Source organism: Lagopus leucura, unplaced genomic scaffold (genome assembly GCF_019238085.1).
Source record: "Lagopus leucura isolate 7727_CA_CO unplaced genomic scaffold, USGS_WTPT01 97-36_obj-0_obj, whole genome shotgun sequence".
Taxonomy (NCBI): domain Eukaryota; kingdom Metazoa; phylum Chordata; class Aves; order Galliformes; family Phasianidae; genus Lagopus; species Lagopus leucura.
The window spans coordinates 1-24,109 of record NW_024968623.1 but is presented as its reverse complement, the minus strand read 5'-3'; the positions used below and the strand labels follow the sequence as shown (position 1 = coordinate 24,109).

At 44.8% G+C, this 24,109-nt stretch overlaps 1 protein-coding gene across 1 annotated transcript; it reads left to right on the top strand.

The window, feature by feature from the left end:
• Nucleotides 1–3,495: 3,495 nt before the first annotated feature.
• HPRT1 (hypoxanthine phosphoribosyltransferase 1) lies at nucleotides 3,496–19,096 on the top strand. The gene is made up of 9 exons (XM_042894611.1): nucleotides 3,496–3,581; nucleotides 4,729–4,835; nucleotides 6,249–6,432; nucleotides 11,440–11,505; nucleotides 12,387–12,404; nucleotides 14,396–14,478; nucleotides 16,678–16,724; nucleotides 17,568–17,644; nucleotides 18,214–19,096. The coding sequence occupies exons 1-9, from the start codon at nucleotides 3,555–3,557 to the stop codon at nucleotides 18,259–18,261; spliced, it is 657 nt and encodes a 218-aa protein (XP_042750545.1). The 5' UTR covers nucleotides 3,496–3,554; the 3' UTR covers nucleotides 18,262–19,096.
• The last annotated feature ends 5,013 nt before the right edge of the window (nucleotides 19,097–24,109 follow it).

Below are 24,109 nucleotides of genomic sequence, written 5' to 3'. Positions count from 1 at the left end.
AGGGGAGGTCAGCCTGGGCTGTGCAGTATCCTTACATGCAGAGGTTTGGGTGACACATACACTGTCTAATGAACACCAGTAGAACTCCTCAGGTGGCAACAGGGATGCTGCACGTTTGCAGTATACGTCACAGCCCCAAAGGCTGATGAGCAGCCAGCACAGTGCTGCTGTTTGTTAAAACAAATTCCTGTTTTTCTACTTCTGCTGTTTGAAAAGTCAGCAACTTTTCTGCTCTGACTTTGTGAGTCACTCCGAGCTTGAAAAGAGCTGTCTTAAACCTAAAGAAAAAGACCTTCCTGGTAGTTACCTTGCTGAGACTTGAACCTTTGTGTCAGGACAGGCTCCAAGAAAACCAGCGTCTTTTGAGCAGGGCTCTAGATTTATGGTTTGCTTTCCCCCCCATCCTTGCCACTCCCCATAGATATCCCATGCCTGGAGAGCGGAGGGAGGAGAAAGCTCAGACCTGTGCTGCTGGGAGGGCAGTGGGTGCCCCATGTGCTCTATCATGGAAGTGAGACTCGAGCTACTCAAAGCCTCGGGTGCCCCCAGGAGCGTGGGCCGTTGGGACCGGGTCATACTCAGGTCAGGCAGCAGTAAGCCCACGCCAGCTCCTCAGCAAATGCTATGCTGCTTTGTCAGATGAATCTGCTCTTGCTTGGTTTCTGCTGTAAGATAATCCTTGTTTAAGTTTCTGCAGGCCCCTGGGCCGCCTGGATCTTGGCAGCACATTGGCACTCAATAAATCCGTTTGGGCAGGATTTCCACATGTATGTGCAGTGCCTAGAGCAGCTTCTTCACTGTGCTGTGACAGGCACTGTCACGTGTCTGGCTGTGTACTTCTGTGCTGAACCAGAACCACCAAGATAATTCTTCATGGATGGGTGTGCTTGCAGATGAAGGCTGGTAAATGCCATGCATGTCAGCTTAGAGGTGATGTTGACTGCACTCAGCGTTTCTGAGGATGGCTGACATTTTGTGAGCATTCTGTAGCACGTGTGTCAGCGACCATTCCTTGCACTACTGAACAAAGAGCAAAATCTCTGTAATTTCTTCAAAAACTCCCACAAAGAGCATGAAAGCATTTTTCCTAAGAAGCTTCCAGTGCCTAAGATCTACATGGAAAAGGAAGTTACCTACAGCTCCAGAGGTCAGAGGTTTTGCTTGTTTTCATTTGGTAAGTACGTTGTAGTTCGTTAGCTGAGCAGGGAGACAAATCTTGGTAGAGCCATCCAGTCTTGAAACAAGTAGGCAGACACACACTGCTTTCCAAAATCCATGAAGACTGTCGCCTCCCAGATTCGCTTTCATGACCAATTTGTGCAAAAGTCAACAAGACTGAGAACAGTAATATCATTATTTAAGCTGGTATTTTGCAACAAAAAATACCTTTCCTAGGGAGGGTATGTCTTTTTTTAGTGTTGTTTTGGTACATCTGGCTTTCTCTCCCATTTGAAACATTAGGCTGGAAAAAGAATGCTGTGCTGTTTAAGTCAGTTGTCAAAGTAGAGAAATTTCTCTGCAGACTAAATTCACATTTTTGTGCTATATAACACTAATGAGATATTCCTTTCTGATTTTCCACTTGATTAAAAATGTTGGTGTTTATCTCAGGATCAGTTTGGCATGCCTTGAATTCTATGTTCATGCTGTCTGCACAGACAAGTTTTGGGTCAAAAGTGTGTCCTGCTGGTCTCAGCTGTTAATCTGTTGAAAAATCATTCTGCTCTTTGCTTTTTTAGGAGGCCTGTCTTCTGTAGAGACACAGATAAATTACACTGATTCCTTCTGAGTCACCCAGCAGCAATGGCAAAGCTAGGAGAAAAAAATGGGAGGGGAAAGAGGACTGATGAATGGGTGGCAAACCAAAGATCACAGAATCACAGAATTGTAGGGGTTGGAAGGGACCCCCAGAGATCATGGAGTCCAACCCCCCTGCCAAAGCAGGTTCCCTACAGCAGGTTTAGATCAGATCAGATGTAAAGTACATACTTCAAGCACAAGTTCCCAAAAATGAATACTCAGTTATTTTCTTTGGGTATCCCAGCACTGGGGGGAACATGGTTTCACCAAGCCAGGTTTGAATAAATGAGTTAATGAAGTTACACACCACTGCCAGTCACACAGGCTGTGACTTGCCAGGCCTGAGCACTAAGATATTCCTGGATAAAATAATTATGAAATCAGGAATTGAGACAAAACATTATTTGTTAAATTATCTCTCCTTCCAGTGCAATCACAGCATTGGCTCTCCAGCCTTTCGCATCATCTAGGCAGAAAACCTGCAGCTTCCAGATACTTCCAAATCCCTTCTCTTCACCCTGCCCTGGAAACATTGATGGCTCCCATATGAACAAACACAAAAAAAATGGTCATCTACTAAATCTGTTGCTGATCTCAGCTAACCAACTTCCTGTAATATCAGCAAATATTTCTGCTTTTGTAAATCTGTGCTTCCCTCCATAATGTGGTGCCAGCAGGACCAGGAATGCTTTGAATCTAGAAATGTGCTGGTTGGCAGGAAGAACAAAGAACGTGCTCACCCAGAAGGGCAAAAAAGGGCTGATGCTTTTGTCCTCTTGGGAGAAATGGCACAGAACTCAGTGCCAACAGTTTTTGCATGCAATCAGAAAGATGCTGTTGGATGTTCCTTTGAATAGCCCACATTAATATCAGTCATTCATGAGAAATGTCTTAGATAACTCAAATCAAAGCAGATCCTGAAACACTCAGTAATGTCAGGCTCTTCATGGACTCATCAGGGCAGCTGCTGTTTTTCCCAGCCGTCTGGAAACAGGCCAGCTATGACATGTAGCTGATATTAGCTAGCTGTTGGCTGTATTTCACTCTGCTGCTCTAGGCAACTTGATAAAGGCTTCTTCCTCCCGCTGCAGAGCTCACCCACCCAAATCATAGCTGAACACCTGTGTGCAACACCGCTCCACTTGCTCGGGGTGATGCCTGATGCTAACATTTGCTTACTGGGGTGTTTTGTACAAAGGAATGCTCAAACTGGCTTCTGGAACGCAGTAGTAATGCTAGAACTGCCTGATGTACATCTCCGTGTAGATCTGGAGGCAGCTCAGCCCCATCTTCATCACATGGAGACGCACAGATGCATTTAACGGGAAACCTCTCACATCACTCAGCGCAGGGAGGTGGCGGGGGTGCAGGGCATCCTTTTCCTTTGTAGGAAAGTGAAAAAGCACAAGCACGCTCAGGTGAGAGTACCGTTACTCTGTACGGTGCCCGTACAGAGAGCCCGTTCCCGCAGCACGGTAGCACACTCGGTCAGTCGCCGGAGAAAACCCCGCAACACAGACAGCTGCGTACGCGGGGACCGAGCCCCGAGAGCCCTTCGGAAGCCCTGAAGCGGGAAGGCGCTTATCGCAGACGCCCTGACGACGCGCGGCTCCGCGCCAGGCCGCGCAGTACGGCGGCGCCGCCATGTTGAGGGCGGGGAGCGCGGGGGCGGCGCCGGGGCCGCCGCGGGGCGCAGCGCCTCCGTCCGCTCCTCGCTGCCGCTCAGCAGCCTGCCCGGCGGGCCGCGCCGCTCCATGGCGACCCACAGCCCCTGCATCGTGGTGAGTGCGGGCCCGCGGCGGGGAAGCGGCGCTCCCGATGCCGCCGCGTCTCCGGGCCCGGCCGCGCGGAGCGGGGTGCCGCGGGGCGGGATGGGTCGCTCCGGGCCTCGGCTCCGCGCGCGGGGCGGGCGGTGCGGAGTCACCTTGAGGAGCTCGGCCCGCCGCCGCCCGCAGGAACGGGCCGGGCCGCCGTGTGCGCGGAGCCGCTCCCCGCGCCGTGTCGCCCCGCCGGCCGTGCTCGCGGCGGCGTCTCCCGAAGGAGAGATGGTCGGAAACGCCGGATCCGCAGCTCCAGAACCGCCCCGAAATAACTTCCTTTCGCGCTGCCCGGCGCGGCGCTGCTTCCTATTCCTGTCGCTTCTCCTCGCGCGCTGAGGTGCCGCTCCGTGCGGCCGAACCCCGCGCTGCTGGCGGCGCCCGGCCCCGCAGGAGGAAACCTCGGCGTGCCTCGGAGCCTCGGCTTCGTTTTGTGCGTGAGAGCCTCCACCTGTGGGACCGGAAAGCGGAGCGGTTACGAAGCACGCCGTCATTGTCCGCTTGCGGCTGGCTTAAAGCTCGTGCCGCTCTGATGGTGTGCCCCCAGCCGCAGCACTGGGCGTGTAATCATATGCGTGTATGAATCCCTCGGCCTAATTAATACACGCGTACCCGCGTTGCGGGCTGTGCCGTGCAGGGGATGTGCCCGCAGCTATGAAGTAGTAGAGCTTTGATTTCTGCTTCGGGATCTCAGAGCACTGTGATCCCCAGCCCTTGTTTTGCCCCCTTCCCGTAGCCGTCCCCCACCGACGGCCGGCTGTGAGCTCTGCTGTGATGTGGATGCCCACGTTCCGAGGCCTCCCCGCTTAGTTGCCAGTACAGGTTTTGCGTTACACCGCTAAAATCCGAGGTGTCAAAAAGCTGCTTGTTTTTTTTTTTCAATGAAATAAGATCAGGCAGGATGTAGGACTTCCATTTTTCTGCAGTGTTTCAGACAATTCCTGCAGGCTGACGCTTTCTGCTGTGTTCACCGTGACTAATGCTTCTGTAGAGGAAAAAAATCAGGTGATCCCAATGAGTGTAACGTGTTGGATAAAGCAGAAGATCTGCACTTTCTCACTGCAGGCTTTCTATAACTCTTGGTAGAAATCTCACCTGATTTCCTTTTCAGATTGGCGATGATGAACAAGGTTACGACCTGGACTTGTTCTGCATACCAAAACATTATGCGGATGATCTGGAGAAAGTCTATATTCCTCATGGGCTCATCATGGACAGGTTTGTTTGCCTTCAGACACTGCACTGGTTCCATGGCACTGCCACTGATAGCTTGCTGCCTGGTGACAGTCTAAATAGACTATATTTAATCAGAGACTAAGTAGTACATGTGTTCATTCGCTGTTCCTTGTTTGGCTTCTAAGAATTTGTGCTTTTGCAGTTACACAATTGTTTGGAAATTTGTTGTAATCCTCAAAAGAAACAGGGAGGTATGTAGCAACCTGCGACGTCTTCACAGAGTTTCTTTGATGTTTTACCTTCTTAAAACCTACTGAGAGCACATTACCTGTTGTGCTAGTTCAATCTGAAATGATTAGAGTCTCCTGAACTTCCCTAGGATATTAACAACCATAAGTTCTTAATCACACCATTGTAGACTTTGCTGTGTTGCTGTGATAGATAAGCAATATCCAGCATCCCCTGCTTGCTGGGGGGTCCAACCTTGTCACCTGTGGTTGCTGAAATCTGCGGGTGCTCTGCAGGTTTTATCTCATGCTGTCAAGGATGGGTCCATGAGGACATAAGATCTTGTTTTATTTCCCTTTGTGATGCTTGCCTAGCTCCTGTTAGAATGAGCAGCAAATTCAGAGCGGTTCTGAGTAGATCTCTGACAGGCCTTAAGAATAGGAATGCTTCTGGATTGTGTGTAGTGCTAATCAATTAGATTAAACTAATCCTAAACTAAACTAATGTAGTTCCTATAAAATGTTTTGTTTCTTTAAATCATAAATGCTGTAATAACTTTGCAATGGAAGACCATATATAGGAAAAGATTGGACCGAGTACACATCATTGAGTAATGGAAGTAAAGTTTATAGTGGTGGGCATTCCCTGAGTAACCTGCTGCTGCTCTGTAAATGTGTACCATGCTTTCTAAGATAAACAGCAGTACAAATTTAGAAACAATGATTGCAAAAAACAGGTCAGTGTTCTCTTGCTCTGCCTTGTTGTTGTTGTACTTTGCAGTTGGGACAGATTTGCAGCTTGGCAAAATATAAAGCTGTTATTTACAGTTAGAGAGTTCTGCTCATTGGTCAGTGAGGGCTGCTGTCTGTATGTATTGATTTGTTTTGCTCTTTGCATGGAAGTTGAACCTATGTTTGAAAGGGGAAACCTTTATGTGGTTTATCTGCCAGAGGAACAGTTTCGGAGTGTTAAGATTTGCTTTGGCTGAGCATGAAGTATGAAAACAGAGGAGTTTGGCAGCGTTACTGTTTGATTAACCTTGAAAAGCAAAACTGGGTTGGCCAGTAGTGTGTAAAAGTGGCTGAAGTGGTAGGCAAACATTTCTAAGCAAAATCCATTTCTGAGTTTGCATGTGTTTGCTGCTGTTGTTTGCAAGACAAAATACTGCGAGGGTAAGCAAATAGAATGTGTTATGACAGCTAACTCTTGTGTTGTTTTTTTTTATAGGACAGAGAGACTGGCACGTGAAATTATGAAGGGCATGGGAGGACACCACATTGTAGCTCTCTGTGTACTGAAGGGCGGCTATAAATTTTTTGCTGATTTGTTAGACTACATCAAAGCACTGAACAGAAACAGTGACAAATCAATCCCCATGACTGTGGACTTCATTAGGTTGAAGAGTTACTGTGTAAGTATATCTGCAGTACTCTGCTATTTTTGTATAAACTAACTTCTAGTTAACCACACAGTTCCGTATTGTCACTAGATACTGTGAAAACTGCCTAGATGTGCTCATGTCGTATAAAAAAAATGAGAGAATTAAGAGGGGAAAAGCGGTAGTCTCAAGTTAACTTGTTCTTTGCCTATCTTATATAGTCTGTTTGCTTTTAGTCTTTACATCCTCAGTTCAGTAAAGTCCTCATTTAGAGCAAAGAGACCTTTGCTGTGTCCTTTATACGTTCAAGAATTTCCTCTCTTCTCTTCCACATCTCTAATGCTGTGAATAATACAGAGGAGAGTCCTGCAAATATTGTGACAAAAAAAAGAATTCCAGAAATGTTGATGTGGCTCAGACATCATTCACTGGTTTGAAAGATTGGGAAACTGCAAACATGGCTGTACCTGAATTCCCTTTATCATCTTTTGTTTTGCTCAACTGAACAGTGAACAAATTAATTATGTTTGGCCATAAGGAAATACTAGATTCCTACACATAGATTTATGGTTAGTGGCCACAGACTATGGTGCTACCTCACAGTAACTGTGTGCAGGTTGCCTTGGCTTCGTGATCTTTAAGGCCTTTTCCAACCTGAGCAGTTCTATGATTCTATTTGACTCTGTGGGAAAATGGAGCATGAGATAATGGGTAATTTTTTGATAGAGGAAGTATGAGATTTTGTTGTGAGGTCAGAGGAAGAGGCGGATGTCTGCACTCTCTGTTTGCTGGCTTAGCAGCTGAGTCTTGTGTTTTCTTGATAGTGTTTGAGGGTATTTTTGAGGTCGTCCATCAGACCACCTGTAGCATGGAAACAGTTAATGCTTTTTTAAATTCACTTTGTGGTGCCAAAAAAAATTGTTTCCAAAGGTTGTGCTGTGAGTCTCAGCACCGTTGTATTCAGGTCAGCAGTGTGAGCTGTTGTCACAGTCACAGAGCATTGCCTGCTCGAGTAGAAAAAACAGAGGTTGCTAAATTAGAAACTCAGCTTCATCATTCATCTCATTAAACCATCCCCACATAGCTGGGAAGCTCTCTGCACGTGGCAGCAGCTGCATGGTGCTCCCTTTCTGCTCCCTGCAGAAGGTTCTGGCTCCCTCTGCCCATCCTAAACAGCCACCATGTGTCCACACAGCGCCTGTCAGCAAGCTGGATGGTTCTATTGCAGGGCAACGCTGGGCACCATAGGAAATGATGAGTCCCACCTTTGTTGGCAAGGGAATTTCTACCTTCTGCTTTCTTCAAGGGACATATCCAGTAACTTATTTGATGTATTTAAAAACAATATGAAGACCACCCCACCCTTCTGCTCTCTCCACTTCCTAAATAACTTGGAACAAACTGTTGGAAAAATGTTGTGAAACACCTGAAAAAAAAATCATGTTGAAAAGCCAGTCTTGTTCCACAGTAAGCTTTCTTTGTTCAGCTTTGTGCATTGGGCAGTGCTTTGATGCTGCTGCTTTTGTTTATTGTCACCCGTAACGATGGCGCCTTGATTCTGATCAGGAAATAAGCAGCAAAATAAGTAATGGAAATTATAAGCCTGTTTTTGGTAGCAGAAGGGATTAAATGAAGAGAAAGGAGAGAAATGTGCACAGAAAGCTGTCTAAGCAGAATGTTTTGCTCTAGGTGTTGGCTTCAGGATTTTGGTTTTGTCAGCCAGTTCTATAGAGGAAAGTTTTCCTCTTGTAGAGGAGGAGCTGCAGTTACCTGATGCCTCCCCCAAGGTGGTATTTATGAGCATTTCATTGCTGTTGACTCTCTTAGGTGGTTATTAATATCCAGACTTGTATTCTTTAGATTGCACAGCTTGATAGACTGGGTGAGAGTGTCCTAACACTCTCACCCTCTGTTGCTGACTGACCAGGTTTTCCATTATTGATAGTCCTGCAGTGCTGGATTGGCTCCATCATTTCTATTCGTGCTTTACTAAATGAAGGACTTGGCATTCTCAGGGATGAGAAAACCTTCACAAACCGTAGCAGGCAGCTAGAAGTGGAGCTCTCCTGTCATTGCCTTGGGATGCAATTGCTTGGTTGTGCTGCCTGCCTTGCCAGGCCGGGTGTGTGATGTTAAAAATACCACAACTGCTCAAATAAAGCAGCCCAACTCGTATCATGGTTCTAAAATCAATGCAATTGATGTGCTATTCTTATTTGAAAGCCATCTTTTAATATTTGCAAGCTTGTGGGTTATTTGTTTCATAAAGCAAAGTTCCTGGTGTGACAGCACCCAGAAATAATTCTCAAAGGATATGGAGATAATCATGCTGTGATTAACCGTTGCTTCTGACTCCTGCTTTCAAAGTGCTTACAAGTGGATGGTAATGATCTGGCAAGCTGCAAAGAAATGGAGAGACAATGTTTGTGATCAGAACTGGATTGCTGTGTTCTTGACAAGCAGTTTGTTTGGTTTGTGCAAAAAGCATGGCATTTCAGCAGCCTCCTGTGTTTAGAGGTGGGCTGAAGTCGCTGATGTGGAGTCAGGAAGGGCAGCCAGAAGTCAGCAGGTGTGCTGCACATCACTGGGGAAGGTGGGGCTTTTTGGTGGAGCACAACACCACTGAGGTTGAACCTCACTGGGCTGATGGAGGCAGCGCTCTGAAAGGTCTCATGCTGCCCAAGCCTCATAGCAAACAGCGTGAGGAACTTCAGTGCTTTTACAAAAGGTGATGGCTGAGTCACTGGTAAGGAGTTCTGATCTTGCAGTTCAGTGTTGCTTTTATTTTCCAGCAGTGACAATGAAGTCGCAGTGAAAACAGATCTAACCAGCAAATCTCTTCTGTGCTAAGCCACAGAGCATTAAAGTCTTACCAGTACTGAAATCCGAAATAATAGGCCTGAAGATAATTAAAACATCACTTAATTATTAAACAAAGTTCGTTCCAGTGGAAAGCTGGTTAGAACCAGCATTGGAAATTCGTTAACCTTTTTTTTTTATCCTTTAATTGCTCTGGAGCTCAGTGCCTGCATAGGAATGCAGGTAAATATGTCATTAATGATTTGTGATTTGTGTTCAAGTGTAGCAATTTGTATGGCTCTTGGTGGGAAGGAGGAGGAAAGTTGCTGTCAGTCAGATCATTCTCTGCTGGTCTTTACATTTGAACATGCACAATCCAGAGGTTTACAGTGTTCTGCAGAGTTCTGTGGTGCTCTCCTTTGATTGTAGTGTGTTGCTTTGAAGCCGGGGAGGTGACCAGGAAACTCGTCTTAATGTGTGTGCCGAGTGCTGGGCTATCATGTGTGCCCCTCACTAATGGAACAAATATCTGCAGCATCTTTCTGCATCTTTCTTTCATAAGGAACGATGCTTCCATGGAACAATGATCAACTCCCTGTTAGCGCAGGAATAGGTAAGAGAGAATCCTGCAACATGAGGAAGAGCTCAAAGAAGCTGTCACTTCAGAGAACTGTAAGATGGGGTGAAGGCAGGAGCTGCCCCTCAGCATAATGAATGCAGAGCTTCACTGAGTTGCATTCTTCTGGTTTGTCTAAGCAGTGTCTCAGGCACCCAGCAGCATTCTGCGTGTCCGCTGGGATGATTTGGGCATCCTGTTGTTGGACTATTTCAGCACAGCACTATAATGTTATATTATTTGTGTTGTTCAGTTTGGTTCTGTTCTGCTGCGATGGAAGTGCTGGAGCAGCCAAATATTTTCATCCAATGGAGCAGTATGACTCTAACAGCTGTTATCTTTAAAACATACAGTTAAAACTGTAAAGATGCTTTTCCTAATAGTTGGCTTGCGGGTGAGGATGTTCAGTATTGTGCTGTAGGAGTGATACACAGGAAGTATTTCCAGGTTTAACCATCTGCTTTTACATCCCCCCAAGCTGTCAGCACTTTGTTATCCGAGAGCACTGACATCACTGCCCAAAGGATTTCAATGCTTATTCTCTTTACTGTAATCCCTGTGTTACACACTGTACAGTCAGTGTCTGCGTCTCCCTAAATCATTTGGTTCCTTTCTTTTTTTTTTGTGATAACACTTTCAGGTTTTCTCTGCAATTCATACAGGTGAATACCTGTCCTTGAATACCTATCTGTGTAAGCAGGAGGTTGTATGTGGCCATTTCTTTCCTTCTATATCTACTATTTCTGGTTTTAGGGAAGGAACTGATCATGCAGCAAGCTTAGGCTTTGATACAGGGCAGCAAAATAAGAAAGGCTTTCTTTCTAAAGGGAAGATACGTGGTAAGGAGCTGTGAGAAGACAGTTTGACAAGAGATATAAACTTTCATAGAATCACAAACGTTGGAAAAGACCTAAAAGATCACCCAGTCCAACCGTTCACCTATTCCCAACAGCTCCCACTAAACCATGTCCCTCAACACAACATCCAGCCTTTCCTTGAACACCCCCAGGCTCGGTGACTCCACCACCTCCCTGGGCATCCATTGCAGTGCCTGACCACCCTTTCTGAAAAGTAATACTTCCTCATGTCCAGCCTGAATCTCCCCTGTCGTAGCTTGAAGCCATTCCCTCTGGTCCTAAAAGATCAAATGGTTAAACTGTAGGATAATGGCATCACGGGTAAGTAGTGCAGCAGTGAGCTTATCACATCTGATGTGAGGCACTGCTGAGCTTTGAAGTCAGCTTTAATAAATGTCAGAGGTCTGAGGTGCTCCTCGTCATTGTTTTTCACTTTCTCTGTGTAACAGCTCCTTGAGGACTGTGTCAAAGCCCAGTTCTGCTGAAACAGCACTATTGTAGTGGTAGCATTGGGAACCTGTGTTGCAGCTTAATTTCTACAACAAATTATTAGATCATTATTACCCTTTGTTGTAAAATAGGCAGTCATGCTTCCCTGGCTGTTTTGTAGCTTATTTTTCTTATTCTTACTTGTAATTGCTAAGTGAATAGATGCTACTGGTAGCATTAATACTGGTTCATTATGTACTTTGCAGTTGTGGTATTTATTGGAAGAAAGATGACTTCAATTCTGGTAATGCTAATGCTCTCCCTTCTCTTTCCTATTAGAATGATCAGTCAACTGGAGATATAAAAGTCATTGGTGGGGATGATCTCTCAACCTTGACTGGAAAGGTATGGTTCTTCGTGTGTTTACAGAAACCAAAAAGGAAACAACTCCAAAGAACCCAGGCAATGGTGTGCTTTCTCAACATGTAGGGATAATAGAGTTTTTTCAAGGGAAATGGGTATGTTTCATTTTAAGTAGCCACTGCTGTAATTTCGTGACATGCATAGGCCCCACCAGAGCCATTGGTTTAGTTTTAACTTAAAAGTAAGTGTATATTTATTCAGTGTCTGCAGTATGAGCCATATTCAGGGTATTTGTTTCTCTGTGTTCCCTGAGAAGAGCAGTCTTGTCAGGGTTGTTGTCTTTAAGCTTCCTTTAGAAGAGTGTGGCATTATTTATTTACTGTGCTGATGTTTCAGTGTGGTAGTGAAGGGAGCTCACCCTGCCTAGGCACGTAACTTGCTGGGTTAGGAGCTGAGGGTCCTGTTACAGGTTACAAAGAGAGAGGGAAATGCACAGAATGTCAGCTGGGAGTCTGCTTTTCTTCAGTGGCTGTACAGAGGTCGTTGAGCTGGGTATCTGTGAGCAAAATGCTGCTGCCTCCTGTTCATTGCTTTCCCCTTTTGATTACATATAAGCAGTCTTTAAAAAATTGTGATGCATTTCAGTGTGAAGGCCTGAGGTGTGACAAAACTGCTTGGCTTTATAGCACGACACTGCATGATGAGAATTTAAAGACCTGGCATGAGATACTGAGGCTGATTGCCACTTCAGCATCAGAAATGTGAGCTAAGTAGGATCCACTGTTACATGGCCAGACATGCATAAATCATGGTACAAATATTTAACTGCATTAAAAATGAAATTAAAAAGTTGTAGGATATATTAGAAATTGTGTATTCTTTAAATACTAATGGATTCTTATCTTTTTTTTTCTTTCCAACAGAATGTTTTAATTGTAGAAGTAAGTATTGTGTTTTACTTCAGAGTTTTCTGTGATTCTGTCAGTTCTTACTTGTCATGATTTATTATGACTTTTTAAAATTCTTATTAAAAAGTGACCTGAGCAAAGTGAAATTAAGCACATTAGTGTTTTGGCAAGCTAGGAAGTTAAACTGAAGAGCAGAAGGAAGTTCCTGGTAGGAATATCCAAAAATAGTGAAAAAACAAAGAAGCCCAGCCCTGTGTATGATTTGTTTAGAGAACAGAGACATGGAGAATGCTGATTTCTAATCAGCATTTTGCTGTTGCTAATTCCCATACCTCTGTCTCGTTGCTGTTCTTGGGATGATACTGGCAACACTACCTATAGCTGAGTGTGATTTCCTGGGAGGTCCTGTTGCTTCGCTCTGGCTTTCACACCTCTCTGTTGTTGGACAGCATTGCTTATGTTCAGAGGATGCCCTTGAGTAAGATGGCTGATTGCAGGATGGGGAAGCAGAAGCACTAGACAGGAAAAATGAATGTGCAGTGTAACAATGTTTTTAGGCTGCAGGTAATGGAGTGGCTTTGTTGATAAGCACAGGAACAGCAGTGGCAACCAGTTCAGCAACCAAAGAGAAAGCTCTTCCCTTCTGTCATATTATTCCACAGGAAGCATGTTCAGTTTTAAAACCAAACTAGTATGTATACAGCAGTCATCTGTGACCAGTGCTGTCCTTTGAAGAGTATTTTGCTTCAGATAGGCAGATGCATTTAATTGTGTATCTGCTCCATTTCAGATGAATGTATGCCTTTAAAGTGCCAGGCAGCTAAGTGGGTTAGTTTCTCATCTGTTCAGTGCATCACCTCTCCAGTGACATCTTATGCATTGTCAAATATAAGCCCTTTGACCAACCACCATTGTTGCAGTTAAACAGTATCTTCTGCACAGAGCACTAAGATGTTCCATACAGCATCCTTTCATGTGCAAAAAAACCCCCATGAAATGGAGATTTGCTTCCAAAAACCAGATAATCAAACAACACAAAATCACTAAAACTTTTATTTTGACTTGAGAGCACAGAAGTGGTTGCTTTTGTTTATATGTCAGCTTTTATCCATGTATATCTGTCTTTTTCTTGAGTTGATAACCATGAGTAAAAGCCTTAAGTGTTGAAGGTGGTATAGCTGACAGGTGCTCTGTTGACACTGATGTGTTTATTGATGTATTTTATTTGAGAGTCCTGAGAAAATAAGCAGAAATCAGGAGATGATAGAGTAAGCATTGCTACTTCTGTGTTATCTGCCTCTTCACTTCAAATAAACCTCCAAGTTCCAGCCAGGGTGAGGGCTGTCCCTCTGGACATCCTGTGATCTGTCAGTCCAAATAGAATATCCATTTCTGGTGCTTCAGTTGTGAGTCATAGACTCTTTTTTTCTCTGCTTATCTATGTAGTAAGTGGAATTAAAGTGATGCATCAAACTTCAGTTTAGTGTATCCAAATAGAAACTGTCAAACTGCACCCAGGTATTACCAGTACAGTTTCTTTCTTTATTTCTAAAATCTGTAATGTAAATTGCACTCCTCTTTTTTTATCTTTTTTTAATTACATTAATGAGTTGTGACTGTTTTCCCTTCTTATGTTCCTTTTCTTTCTGTTGTATGCAAGCGTCTCTGAGCTCAGCTGCAAGATGGATGCTATGCTTACAGTGTGAGAATTAGACATTGTTTGTCTGATTGCTGCAAGGAACACGAGCCATAAGATCTGCCAGAGGCGCCAGGAAGGTCACAGTTCATGCTTGTGAAGTATTTGTCCATAAGAATTAAGAGCCATTGTGAACTGCTGTGATCTCTTTCCTGAGCGCCGTGCCTTGAGCACAGCGTGGCGCTCCATCTCCCTCACAGCACATGGTGAACAGTATTGCTACAGTGTGTGTTCCTGTTGCTGCAGATGAGCAATTCCTGCATTAAAAACTCAAAGTGCTGCTTTGACAGGTTTCATACTCGCTCTCACGTGGCGTTTTGATTTTCAGGACATCATTGATACTGGGAAAACAATGAAAACGTTGCTGTCTCTACTAAAGCAGTACAATCCAAAGATGGTGAAGGTGGCCAGGTAAGCTTCTAATTGTGGTTATTTGTGCTGTATTTCACCTTCAGACTGAGCACAGTGTAAAAAGAGGTAATGTAGATTACATTCCCATAAAACACAAACAGCAAGGAGCACTTCTTCAGAAATGGTATGTGATACACTTTGCTTGTTGTGACAAGGCAGAAACACCATTCTCTCCAATCCTATTGCTTAAAACCCTTCTGTCTCAGGAAGGGATAGCTTGTGCGTGTCTGGGACATGTATTGCTCCTTGATGTCTGGGAATGGGGGTTTCACTGCTGTCTAAATTGGGTTTAGAATGGAAGAACGAAAATTTTTGAGCTTAAAGAAATCACCCCCTAGCGATGGCAGAAGGATTTTCAACATGAATAGAGTTCATAAATACAGACTTTTAATGGAGATTAGGATTTAAAAAAATAAGTGGTTATCTCCATGTGTCAGTGTCTATCTGAGCATATTTCTGTTTGCACTGTTTGCAGTTTCAGTATATTTCAGTGGTGTATCTGTGCAGTGAAGACCTTTTTTTGGTCTGGTGCCTGTAATTGTAGAATTAAATTAGTTTGCATGCTGACATTACTGTTTGTGTAGGGTGTGTAGTGTAGCTGAGCTTTAGAGGTCACTCTGTGAGAGTCACCCAGCCATATGCTCTTCCAGGCTTTTCTACTTAGTTGCATCTTTAATCAATTAGTTTTGATACATTTTCTAATTGAATAATTTAAATTTAATAAGGAATGTTGTGGGTAATAATAACAGCTAATATCAGCATTCCTCCTACATCTTTTTAAATGGCATCTTTTATACTCCTATGCTACAGTTGTGTATTTTGCAATAAAAGCATAATGAGTGCTGGGGATTAGAGATAAACCAGAGCTGTGTGTAATATCTAATCAGTTGTGTTGCCATAACGATGTTGAAGCAGTTGTTAGATGTACTAGAACAGCTCTTCATGCTGATAATCCAGAGGTGACCTGCTGAAGGTGAGCTTTTTCTTCCTGGCCTGGTTAAATGTACCAAATGTTAAGCAATTGTTGCTGCTCAGTACCTTAGTACTGCAGTCAGTACACATGGTGAGTATGAAACAGCATCAGCCAAGTCCAGTTCCGTGTTGTTTAAACCTGTTGCAGTGGGCTGGGTCTTCAAAGGCTGAGCACGGGTAGTCTCAAGTGTGGTGTTCTTAGTTGGTTCACGTGCCTTTCTTTTCTTGTTTTCTTTCTCTCTGACAATTAATCGATTGCAGCAGGGAAATGTGAATTAATGCTAACACTAATTGGGGTTTGTTTGACCAAGGCCTACACAATACTCAAGAGTTAAGCCTGGAGAAGTTTCAGAAACAGAATGTCTAGAATTGAAACCGTGGATGTGACAAATGAAGTCTCACCTTCAGAGGTGATCCAGGAAGGGAGGAGGTCTGCAAATACAGAGTTATGTTGCTCTGTCTGTGCATTCGGCCATCACCCACCTTTTCCTTTCCTCCCAAAGTCTCTCTCTCTCTGATACAAACAAATGTCAGGATGGTGGAGTTGTCTTCTGAAAGGTAGATGTGCTCAACTGAATAAAGAGCGAGTCAAACTGAACTAGTGAGGCATCTCTATCTGCTGCAGTACCCCAGCTCTGTATCTTCTATCTTCCTGTTTCTTACACGTCTGACATTTAATTCTGGGAAAGTGGAACTGGTTTGTATCAGCTGAGCATCAAGACCTGTTAACCTTTTCTTTATAGGGGTAATTAGTATTACCAGTGAAAAACAATTGAGGACACGTTGTGCAATTGAGGTGGTATTAAACCAACTGATTTTGCTTCGTAATGCTGATAATCCAGCTGGTTTGGCTGGATCCCATCTCTTCACCTCTTCACCTGTGAGCTCAAGTGTTTGCACCTGAAATTTCTTAACACACAGAAAGCCTCACTAAGTCACTTTTGGCAACAAAAATCCATACAGATTAAGATCTCCCAGCCTCTTTCTTGCAGACTTTATAGTTATCCTTTAAGCTGCAAACCTTTAGTGATTCTACAAAGTTTTGAGTTTATCATTGAGATCAGCTGCACCTGCAAAGGAAAAATGTTTAAAATCTTTATGGCTGTGCTTTCAATTCCACACGTTGAGGCTCACTGAAGTGAAATCCAGGCTGACTTCATCACAATTTCCTGTAGTCCTACATGGTGCATTGCCGTGTTTCAATTTTACTTTGATTTTATTTGACAGTTTGTTGGTCAAAAGAACTCCTCGAAGTGTGGGATATCGGCCAGACTGTAAGTAACTCTGACAACCACTGCTCATTTTTAAACATACGTTGATGTTTTGTGCCACAGTCCACGGGTCTTCCAGATAGTTTTCATGAACGGTTTTTGATTGATTTTAAAAGAAAACAAAAACAAACAAACAAACAAAAACAACCAAAGAAGAGCAACAACTTGAGTTTAAGTATTTGCAATTAGTTTACTATATGAAATGAAGACTTAGATATTTTGGTCCGTGTGAATCCACTTTCATTTGCAAATTCTCCATGCTTAGAAGCAGTCAAGACTTTGGTCAGCTAAACCTGCTGACTCACCTTTGGCACTTTGGGGAGTGTTTCAGGTGCCTAAATGAAGCCACCCAGTGCCATTTGGAAGCTCCTTAGGGAGGGATGTGTGTTTTATCCCCATTCCTGAAGCCAAATTCTTGTTAATGTGGATTGTGCACTCTCACAATGGAAGTGGAGTGAATTCAGCCACAGGATCACGTCCTCTTCCTTCTCCTTTCCAAGACTGTACAGTGCTGATGGAAGCCTCATTCACATGTTCCTTAGGTTGTCTTACAGGCTGTGCAGTTGGACGGATGCTGCCCAACTGTCCAAGGGCTGTCTTGCTAGAGCCATGCCCGTTAGGGATCAAAAAATAAACCTATTTAATTTCGTTTTAGTTGAATTCAATCAACAAAAAATGTCAGAAGTTTAAAATAACGTGAGTATGAAGCTGAGGATACTTGAGTGGAAGAAATGAAATGTTAAGCAGCTTATGTGTGGATAAAATTCCAAGTTGTGTGCGTGAAAAGGTCTAGTGAACTCGAGGAAATTCCTTTCTAACATACTGGTGACTTATGTTCTTTTTTAGTTGTTGGATTTGAAGTGCCAGACAAATTTGTTGTGGGATACGCCCTCGATTACAATGAATACTTCAGAGATTTGAATGTAAGTAATTTTTCCCATATGTTTTTGTCCATTTAAAACAAGGAAGGAGGAAGGAAGGGAAGTCTCCTTACATTGCTCTCCCTCCTCTGTGTAAATCACAGCTAGGTGCAAGGTTACTCCATCAGTGATGAGGGCAAGCCTTAGAGCAGCACAGCAGTGTTAGGAGCTCTGGTAGAACTAACATTGACTTTGCTTCACACAGAACAGAGGAGGCAGTTTGTGTGCAGTTTCTTATCATACCAGATATCTACATTAAATTTGCTTAGTTCCATAAAAATAAAGAGGGGAGACCTCGAAAGCCTTTTTGTACTAAGACACAAATTCTTCACCTGGGTCTTACATGTCCTTATAATGGACACTGGGGGGGGAGAGGAAGAAGGAAGGCAACGCTGAGGTTTGTAGCCAAAAACAGGCTGAAGTTTTTCTGCACAAGCAGTGTCAGAACACTCTTCAGGGCTGACACTTGTATGGCATGCTTTCATTTCTTTCAGAAGAGCAGTACTGACTGTGCCTGAACATCAGCTTCTTACATTCCGTCTCTAACTGGAGGTTTCAATGTTTTGTTTCAGCATATCTGTGTGATCAGTGAGACGGGGAAGCAGAAGTACAAAGCATGAAAGCACGGTTGAAGTGCTCTGACTACAAAGCTTTGAAATGTCTTGTTTACCAAGTCCTATCTCTCACTGGCTTCAACTCTGGTACACCAGCTGAAATTGTAGAACGCCCCGTCGTCATACGCTTACTGTAACTTATTGCATGTACAATATCAGAATCTCATCTTGTTCATTTATATTATAGAAATGTAAACAACCAGTGCAGTTCTGCACTCCTTATTTTGATTTGCACTATGACTCTACCGACTATTGCTGCCCCTGGTTGGGTTGTGCTGTTTGTGAGCTCCAGAGTCTAACTCTTGCAGTGGTAAATTGCTTAAACCTCATCAACCCAGAACTGAAATAGTTCGAGTACTGTAAATGTAAAACATTTTATGATAGGGAAGTCTATTAGTAATATTTTTAAAAAGCTGTAATTTAAGTTTTATATTTTAATTCACAAATGTGATTGTGATTAAAGGATAGTTGCACCTTTGGGTGTTATGGAACACGAGAAGCAGCCAGTTACAGTATCTGTAATCTCCAGGGAGCCACTGACGCCTCCTGGAGTTGCCTTATTGCTGTAAAAAGGAGTCTGGGTGAAAAACAATGTCTTCTTTTTTTTTTCTTTTTTTGAGATGGAATGACAGAATGTTTGAAGTCTAGTTTTAGTTGAGCTGCCTGTTTCTTTCAGGTTTTTTTTTTTCTTTAAAAATATCCATCAGACAGTGAAATTGCCTTTTAAATTTAAACAGTTTTAATATATTTGTGGGAAAAAAAGAAGAAAAAGTATTGTAATGTTTACTTTCTAAGAACTACAAAGCAAAGTACTTTAAATAAAGGCTCTCTCTTTAAAATACCCCCCACACATCTATGCCACTCACTGTGTACATTGAGGTACTCTCGAGATTCTCTTCTCAGCAGCGTATTTCATCAGTGCTTCTGGCAGTGAAGGCAGGCTCCACGTTTGTTACCTCTGCAGAGCTTTCTGTCAGTGCAGTGCTGTCTATGGGAGATGATGAAGGCCTGAGGGAAAGCTTTAGGAAGGCTGGCATATGCTGTAACCAAACTGGATTTCAGAGAGAACGTTCTGAGTGCTGTCCCTTCTCCTGTTTTGGCAACAGTGAAGAGTGACAGATATTCCTTCATTAAACACGTATCAGGGAGAGAGAACCCAGCCAATTTGTAAGTACCTGCTTTTATTCACATCTTGTGTTGTTGTAATGCTAACCATGGCAGTGCACACCTTTCCTTCTGCTGTGCTGCTCTGTCCTTTGCTTATGCAGTTGGTGTGCTTGCACATGGACTCTCTGTGTGCTGGGATTTGGTGCTGGCAGTGCTTGGTACATAATGAAGCATTTGTCATCTGTTCTGCAAGGTGTTTCCTGGTTTTTGAGTAGTATTTTTTACATTCCAAGCACCTTGCAGCACTGTCTGCCCTTGGTGTGTTCAGTTGCAACCGTGGCACTTAATGGCAGCCCTAAAACGTGAGTAACTTACACCATGTAATTGTGTAATGATCAGTGTGCTGGAGATCTAGTTGCAAATCAGTAAGAAAAATAACACTGCTCACAATTGTAATTTACTTTTGTTCATGTTATGGTTAATGTTCCAAAGAGCTTTTCTAATGGCACTATATAGGCTGATTCCATTTCTGAATGTGTGCGTATGGAGAACTGTGCTGTGCTCAGGACTTCCTTTCAGCAGGTGGTGCTTGGCTGAGGAGAGGAAGCACAAAAAGCAACACAGAAAACTACAAATCCTCTTTAGAATTATGACATCCATTTGAGTTTTCATTGGAATGAAGGCCTCATTACAGAAAGCAATGTTCTCTCCAACCTCTGCATAGTTCCTGCATCACTGCGTTCTGGAATAATTGATGGCATCTGGATATTGCACTCAAAAGGGGGTGTAGAAGTACATGAAACACAATGAAACAGTGAGACTTGCTCATATCTTTTAGGACTAAACCCTGACACGAGTTTTTGCTCTGCAGTGTTTTCCTGCCTTGGTGTAGGATGTTACTCAAATGCTGTGATGTGAGAGGCTGGAGAGGATGGGTGTCACAACAGGGGGTTTGTTGGAGCAAGGAAAGGGTGCTGGAGCTGTGCAGCCTGGGGGGCTGGCCTTGCAGAAGAGCAGTTAAAGTATTATGAAAGCACTGAGAAAATCTTGCTTTAAACTCGCAGTGATCTGGATCACAGGTGCTCCAGGCTGAGCTTGGAGGGGTGATAGAAAGCTTGTATGATAATTGTGCTGGTGGTTCCTTTTGGGGGGTAGTTTTGTGTTAAAGAGAAGTCCTGGATTAGAGAATTTAAAGCAAGGGTCTGTGCAGCCTTAAATTACTCACTAGTAGCTGCAGGAGCTGCTGTTGTGCAGGGAATGGCACTGCTGCTCAGGGCAGTTGTGGTTCAAGACACCCCCACCTCTACCTGTGACCCTCCCTGGGCATTCTGCAGGCAGGAAGCAGTCCCACACCACCTCTTTGTGCCCCTGTGCCTTTGTGGTCTGCAACACAGCAAGTCTGGTTTCAGACTCTCTGCCTCTGCACATAAAATGATGATGCAAAATTTTTAAAGCATTAAAAAAAAAAACAACAAAAAACTGATGTAAAACTTGCAAGATTAAGAATAGAAACGCAGAAGTGCTCACCTTCTGTGCTGCTGGGCCACAGCTGAGCCACGAAGCAGCGAGGGGACATTTCCCCACCACCCTCCTGCCCCACAACTAGACTGGGATTCAGTAATTGCAGGAAACAGTTGAAAACCCACTGCTGTGGGACAGCCAGCCACCAGAACCCCCAGCACAGCATAGGACTGGGGCTGCCAGTGAGGCACCATCACCTGCAAGACGCGTGGACTCACTGCTGCTGCAGAGGATGGATGTCCCCTGATGTCCCAGTAGTGCAGTGCAGCCCCAAGGGAAGCAGCCTTCAGCCCACAGGTGCCCCTTTGCTGCCACCAGAACTGGGTAGTTCAGCATGGGAGATGCTAAGGGCAGAGCACTTGCTTCTTACCCTACCTCCAGCTCCCACCACCTCCCCAGAACCTCATTTCCCACCCAGGATGCTGGGGAAGGGCTCGGTCTCCCCATGCCAGAGTCCTGACCCCATTAATGACACCAGGCCCTCGTTACTCACTGTGATTTATTGGTGCTGAGATAGGTTCCCCCCCCACCCCCTGCAGCACAGAACCCCCAGGTGCCAGGGACTGATTTCCAGCCTCACTAAAGCAGCAATGCAATACTGGAGAGCAACAGGCGATCCCCCACTCCAGTATTTACGTGCTGCTAGAGCACTGCTGACAGCTCTCCAGCCCCGTGCATCTCCCCACAGCCTTCAATCCCCCCGTATCCACCCCCCAAATCAGAGGGGGCTGGGAAAAGGCTGAACGTGGAGCAATATTGCTCTGGAGGCACTGCTCCACCCGGGATGGACTCAAAGAGCACAGGAGGAGCAGAGCCCTTCCTGCACAGCCACCCCACAGACAGGTGTACCTGCACATCCCCGTGCTCCTGAGCTAAGGGCTATGGGGACACGTCAGCCTCCACCCCTATGATAACCAGAAGCTCACTTTCTTGTCTTATCCTTGAGGTAATGAGGCAGCCCAGAATGGTCTGTATCTCCTTGTCCCTACAAACCATGATGTGCTGCTACATCTCCTCAAAGCCCACTGAATGTTGGCATTCCAAATGGTATTTTGGTTATTATTATTGTTATTATTATTATTATTATTTGTAAATCATGACATAAGGCAGCGACGAACGCTCTACATGAAGACATGAACATGCATGCATTACCACCTCAGGACTTTTGTGTTGATTTGGTTTGTTTTTGTTTGGGTTTTTTTTTTGCCTTCCAGGTGCTATCAACCTGCAACTACAAAGAACAAGCAGTTACACAGTGCAAACAGACAGAAATACCCCACTCCCCAAACCCACAGTGCTGCAACATGGCACAGCTGCACCCCCAGAGCTTGTGGGGGAATGATCCACACTGCCTTTCCTTCTTCCCTTAGGGGCTGTGGTGCATCAGCTGTTGGCCAGGAATCACAGTGCCAGCAGCTGAATGCACAGCTTAGCAGGGCAAACCTCTTGTGTCCTTAAACTGCTGAAGGGAAGGAAGGAAGGGAAAAAGAAAGAAAGGAGGAAAGAAGGAAGGAAAGGAAAGGGGGAGAAGCTTTTTTTTCCTCAAGCTGACATGATGCTCATGTACCTTTAGAATGGACAAACCATCTGCAACCAGAAAATAAAGGTACTCTGACCCTCCATCATTCCCTGTGCAGAGCAGAGGCTGAGGCTGCAGCACAGAGCGCCCAGACCTGTGCAGACAGCCCGCACTTCTTTGTTTCCTCTTGACTTTTTTTCCCCCAGTTATGTGACAACTTCCTTCAATTCATTTTCCCAAAAAGCAACGTCACAGCAGCGCAGAACGATGGCAGCAGCCAGGCCTGTCCCACAGGGAGCTCAGCCCCTGTGCTGCTCTGCCCCTTTAGCAAACTGAAGAACAGGATTTCAAGAGCCCTCCCGGCCCATGCCAGCCTATTGGAAACAGCCAATTCGATATTTGCAAAAAGGAAAGAAAAAAAAAAGTATTTTTTCCATCACTTCAGTGTCCTCTGTGCTGATGGCAGCAGCTCCAGCTCTGCAAAGTGCAACTGCTGTGCTGTAAAGAGCCAACAGCCGAAGGGAAACCCACCCGGGGTGCAGCAGAGCAGCCCTGCAGTGCTTCAGCTCTGCTTCGGCAACAGCACTGCGAAGGGCTGCACATGGAGAGGATCACTGCTTCCATCTCTTCAAGCAGCTCGAGAAAACAGAATAAAATACGTTAAAAAGGCAATAGCAAACCAGCTCAGTCGTAGCATCCACTGATATAAATATATTAAGTAATGCAAAGTCCTGGTTGTAGCTGGACAAGGTGCAGGACACTGTTGCAAAGCTTTCAACACGTGCCCACCAAGCAGCTCGCAGAGAAGCTGGAAATCTGGGATAGGTGGGGAAATACATACCTGGGAGAGTGCTGTGTGCTTCTGATGGAGAATGGCTCTGAGCTCTGCGTGTCACAGCAGTGAGCTGCCCTACACTCACTGTGTAAGGTGTGGGATGGGATGCGAGTGCTGCAGGCTCCCAGCACTTACCTGCCCTCACCTGGCCGTGGGCTACAGCTCCTCCTGCCAGTGCCTCCAACCACATGGGAGCTGGAAAGCAACACAGAGAGCTGAGAAGGGTTTGGGACTTCAGTGACAATGGGTTGGGTGGGCACACAACTAAGGGAAAACACAGAGCTCCACCAAGATGCCGTTTACTGCACCAGCAGCCTTAAATATGGAGAATATTCCCCCCCCCAGAATTTGCACTGCAGGACTGGAATTGGGGGATTTGCTCCATGCAGCACCTGTGGAGTGAATTCCCCATATAATGGGAGGAACAGAACGTGCACGAATGCATGAATGCAATGCAGCTCCTCCTAGTACAGCAACTCGGGCTGTGGAGTACAGCACAGCCCCAACGCCCTGAGATAGAGCCGCCCTGAGATATGAAGGGGGGCTTGAAAACAGCAGCACCAACCAGAAATGAATAAATAAATAGGGGAAAAAGGAGAAAAGAAAGGGGAAAAAAAAATGTGAAAGAGGGGAAGGAAAGGAGAATCCCATAGAGGAGCAGCTGTGCACACTCGCCCTCCTCTACTCGCAACGATGCAGCACGGGGTGAGCTCTGCAATAAGTCAGCATTGAGCATTTCCTATATAGGTTAAGCACAGGGAAGGGATAAAACAGCACACCGACCCAACCCGGAGCTATCACAGCTCTCCCAGCAGAGCTGTCTGCGTTCCAAAGGCACAAACAACGAAAAAAAAAAAAAAAAGGGGGGGGGC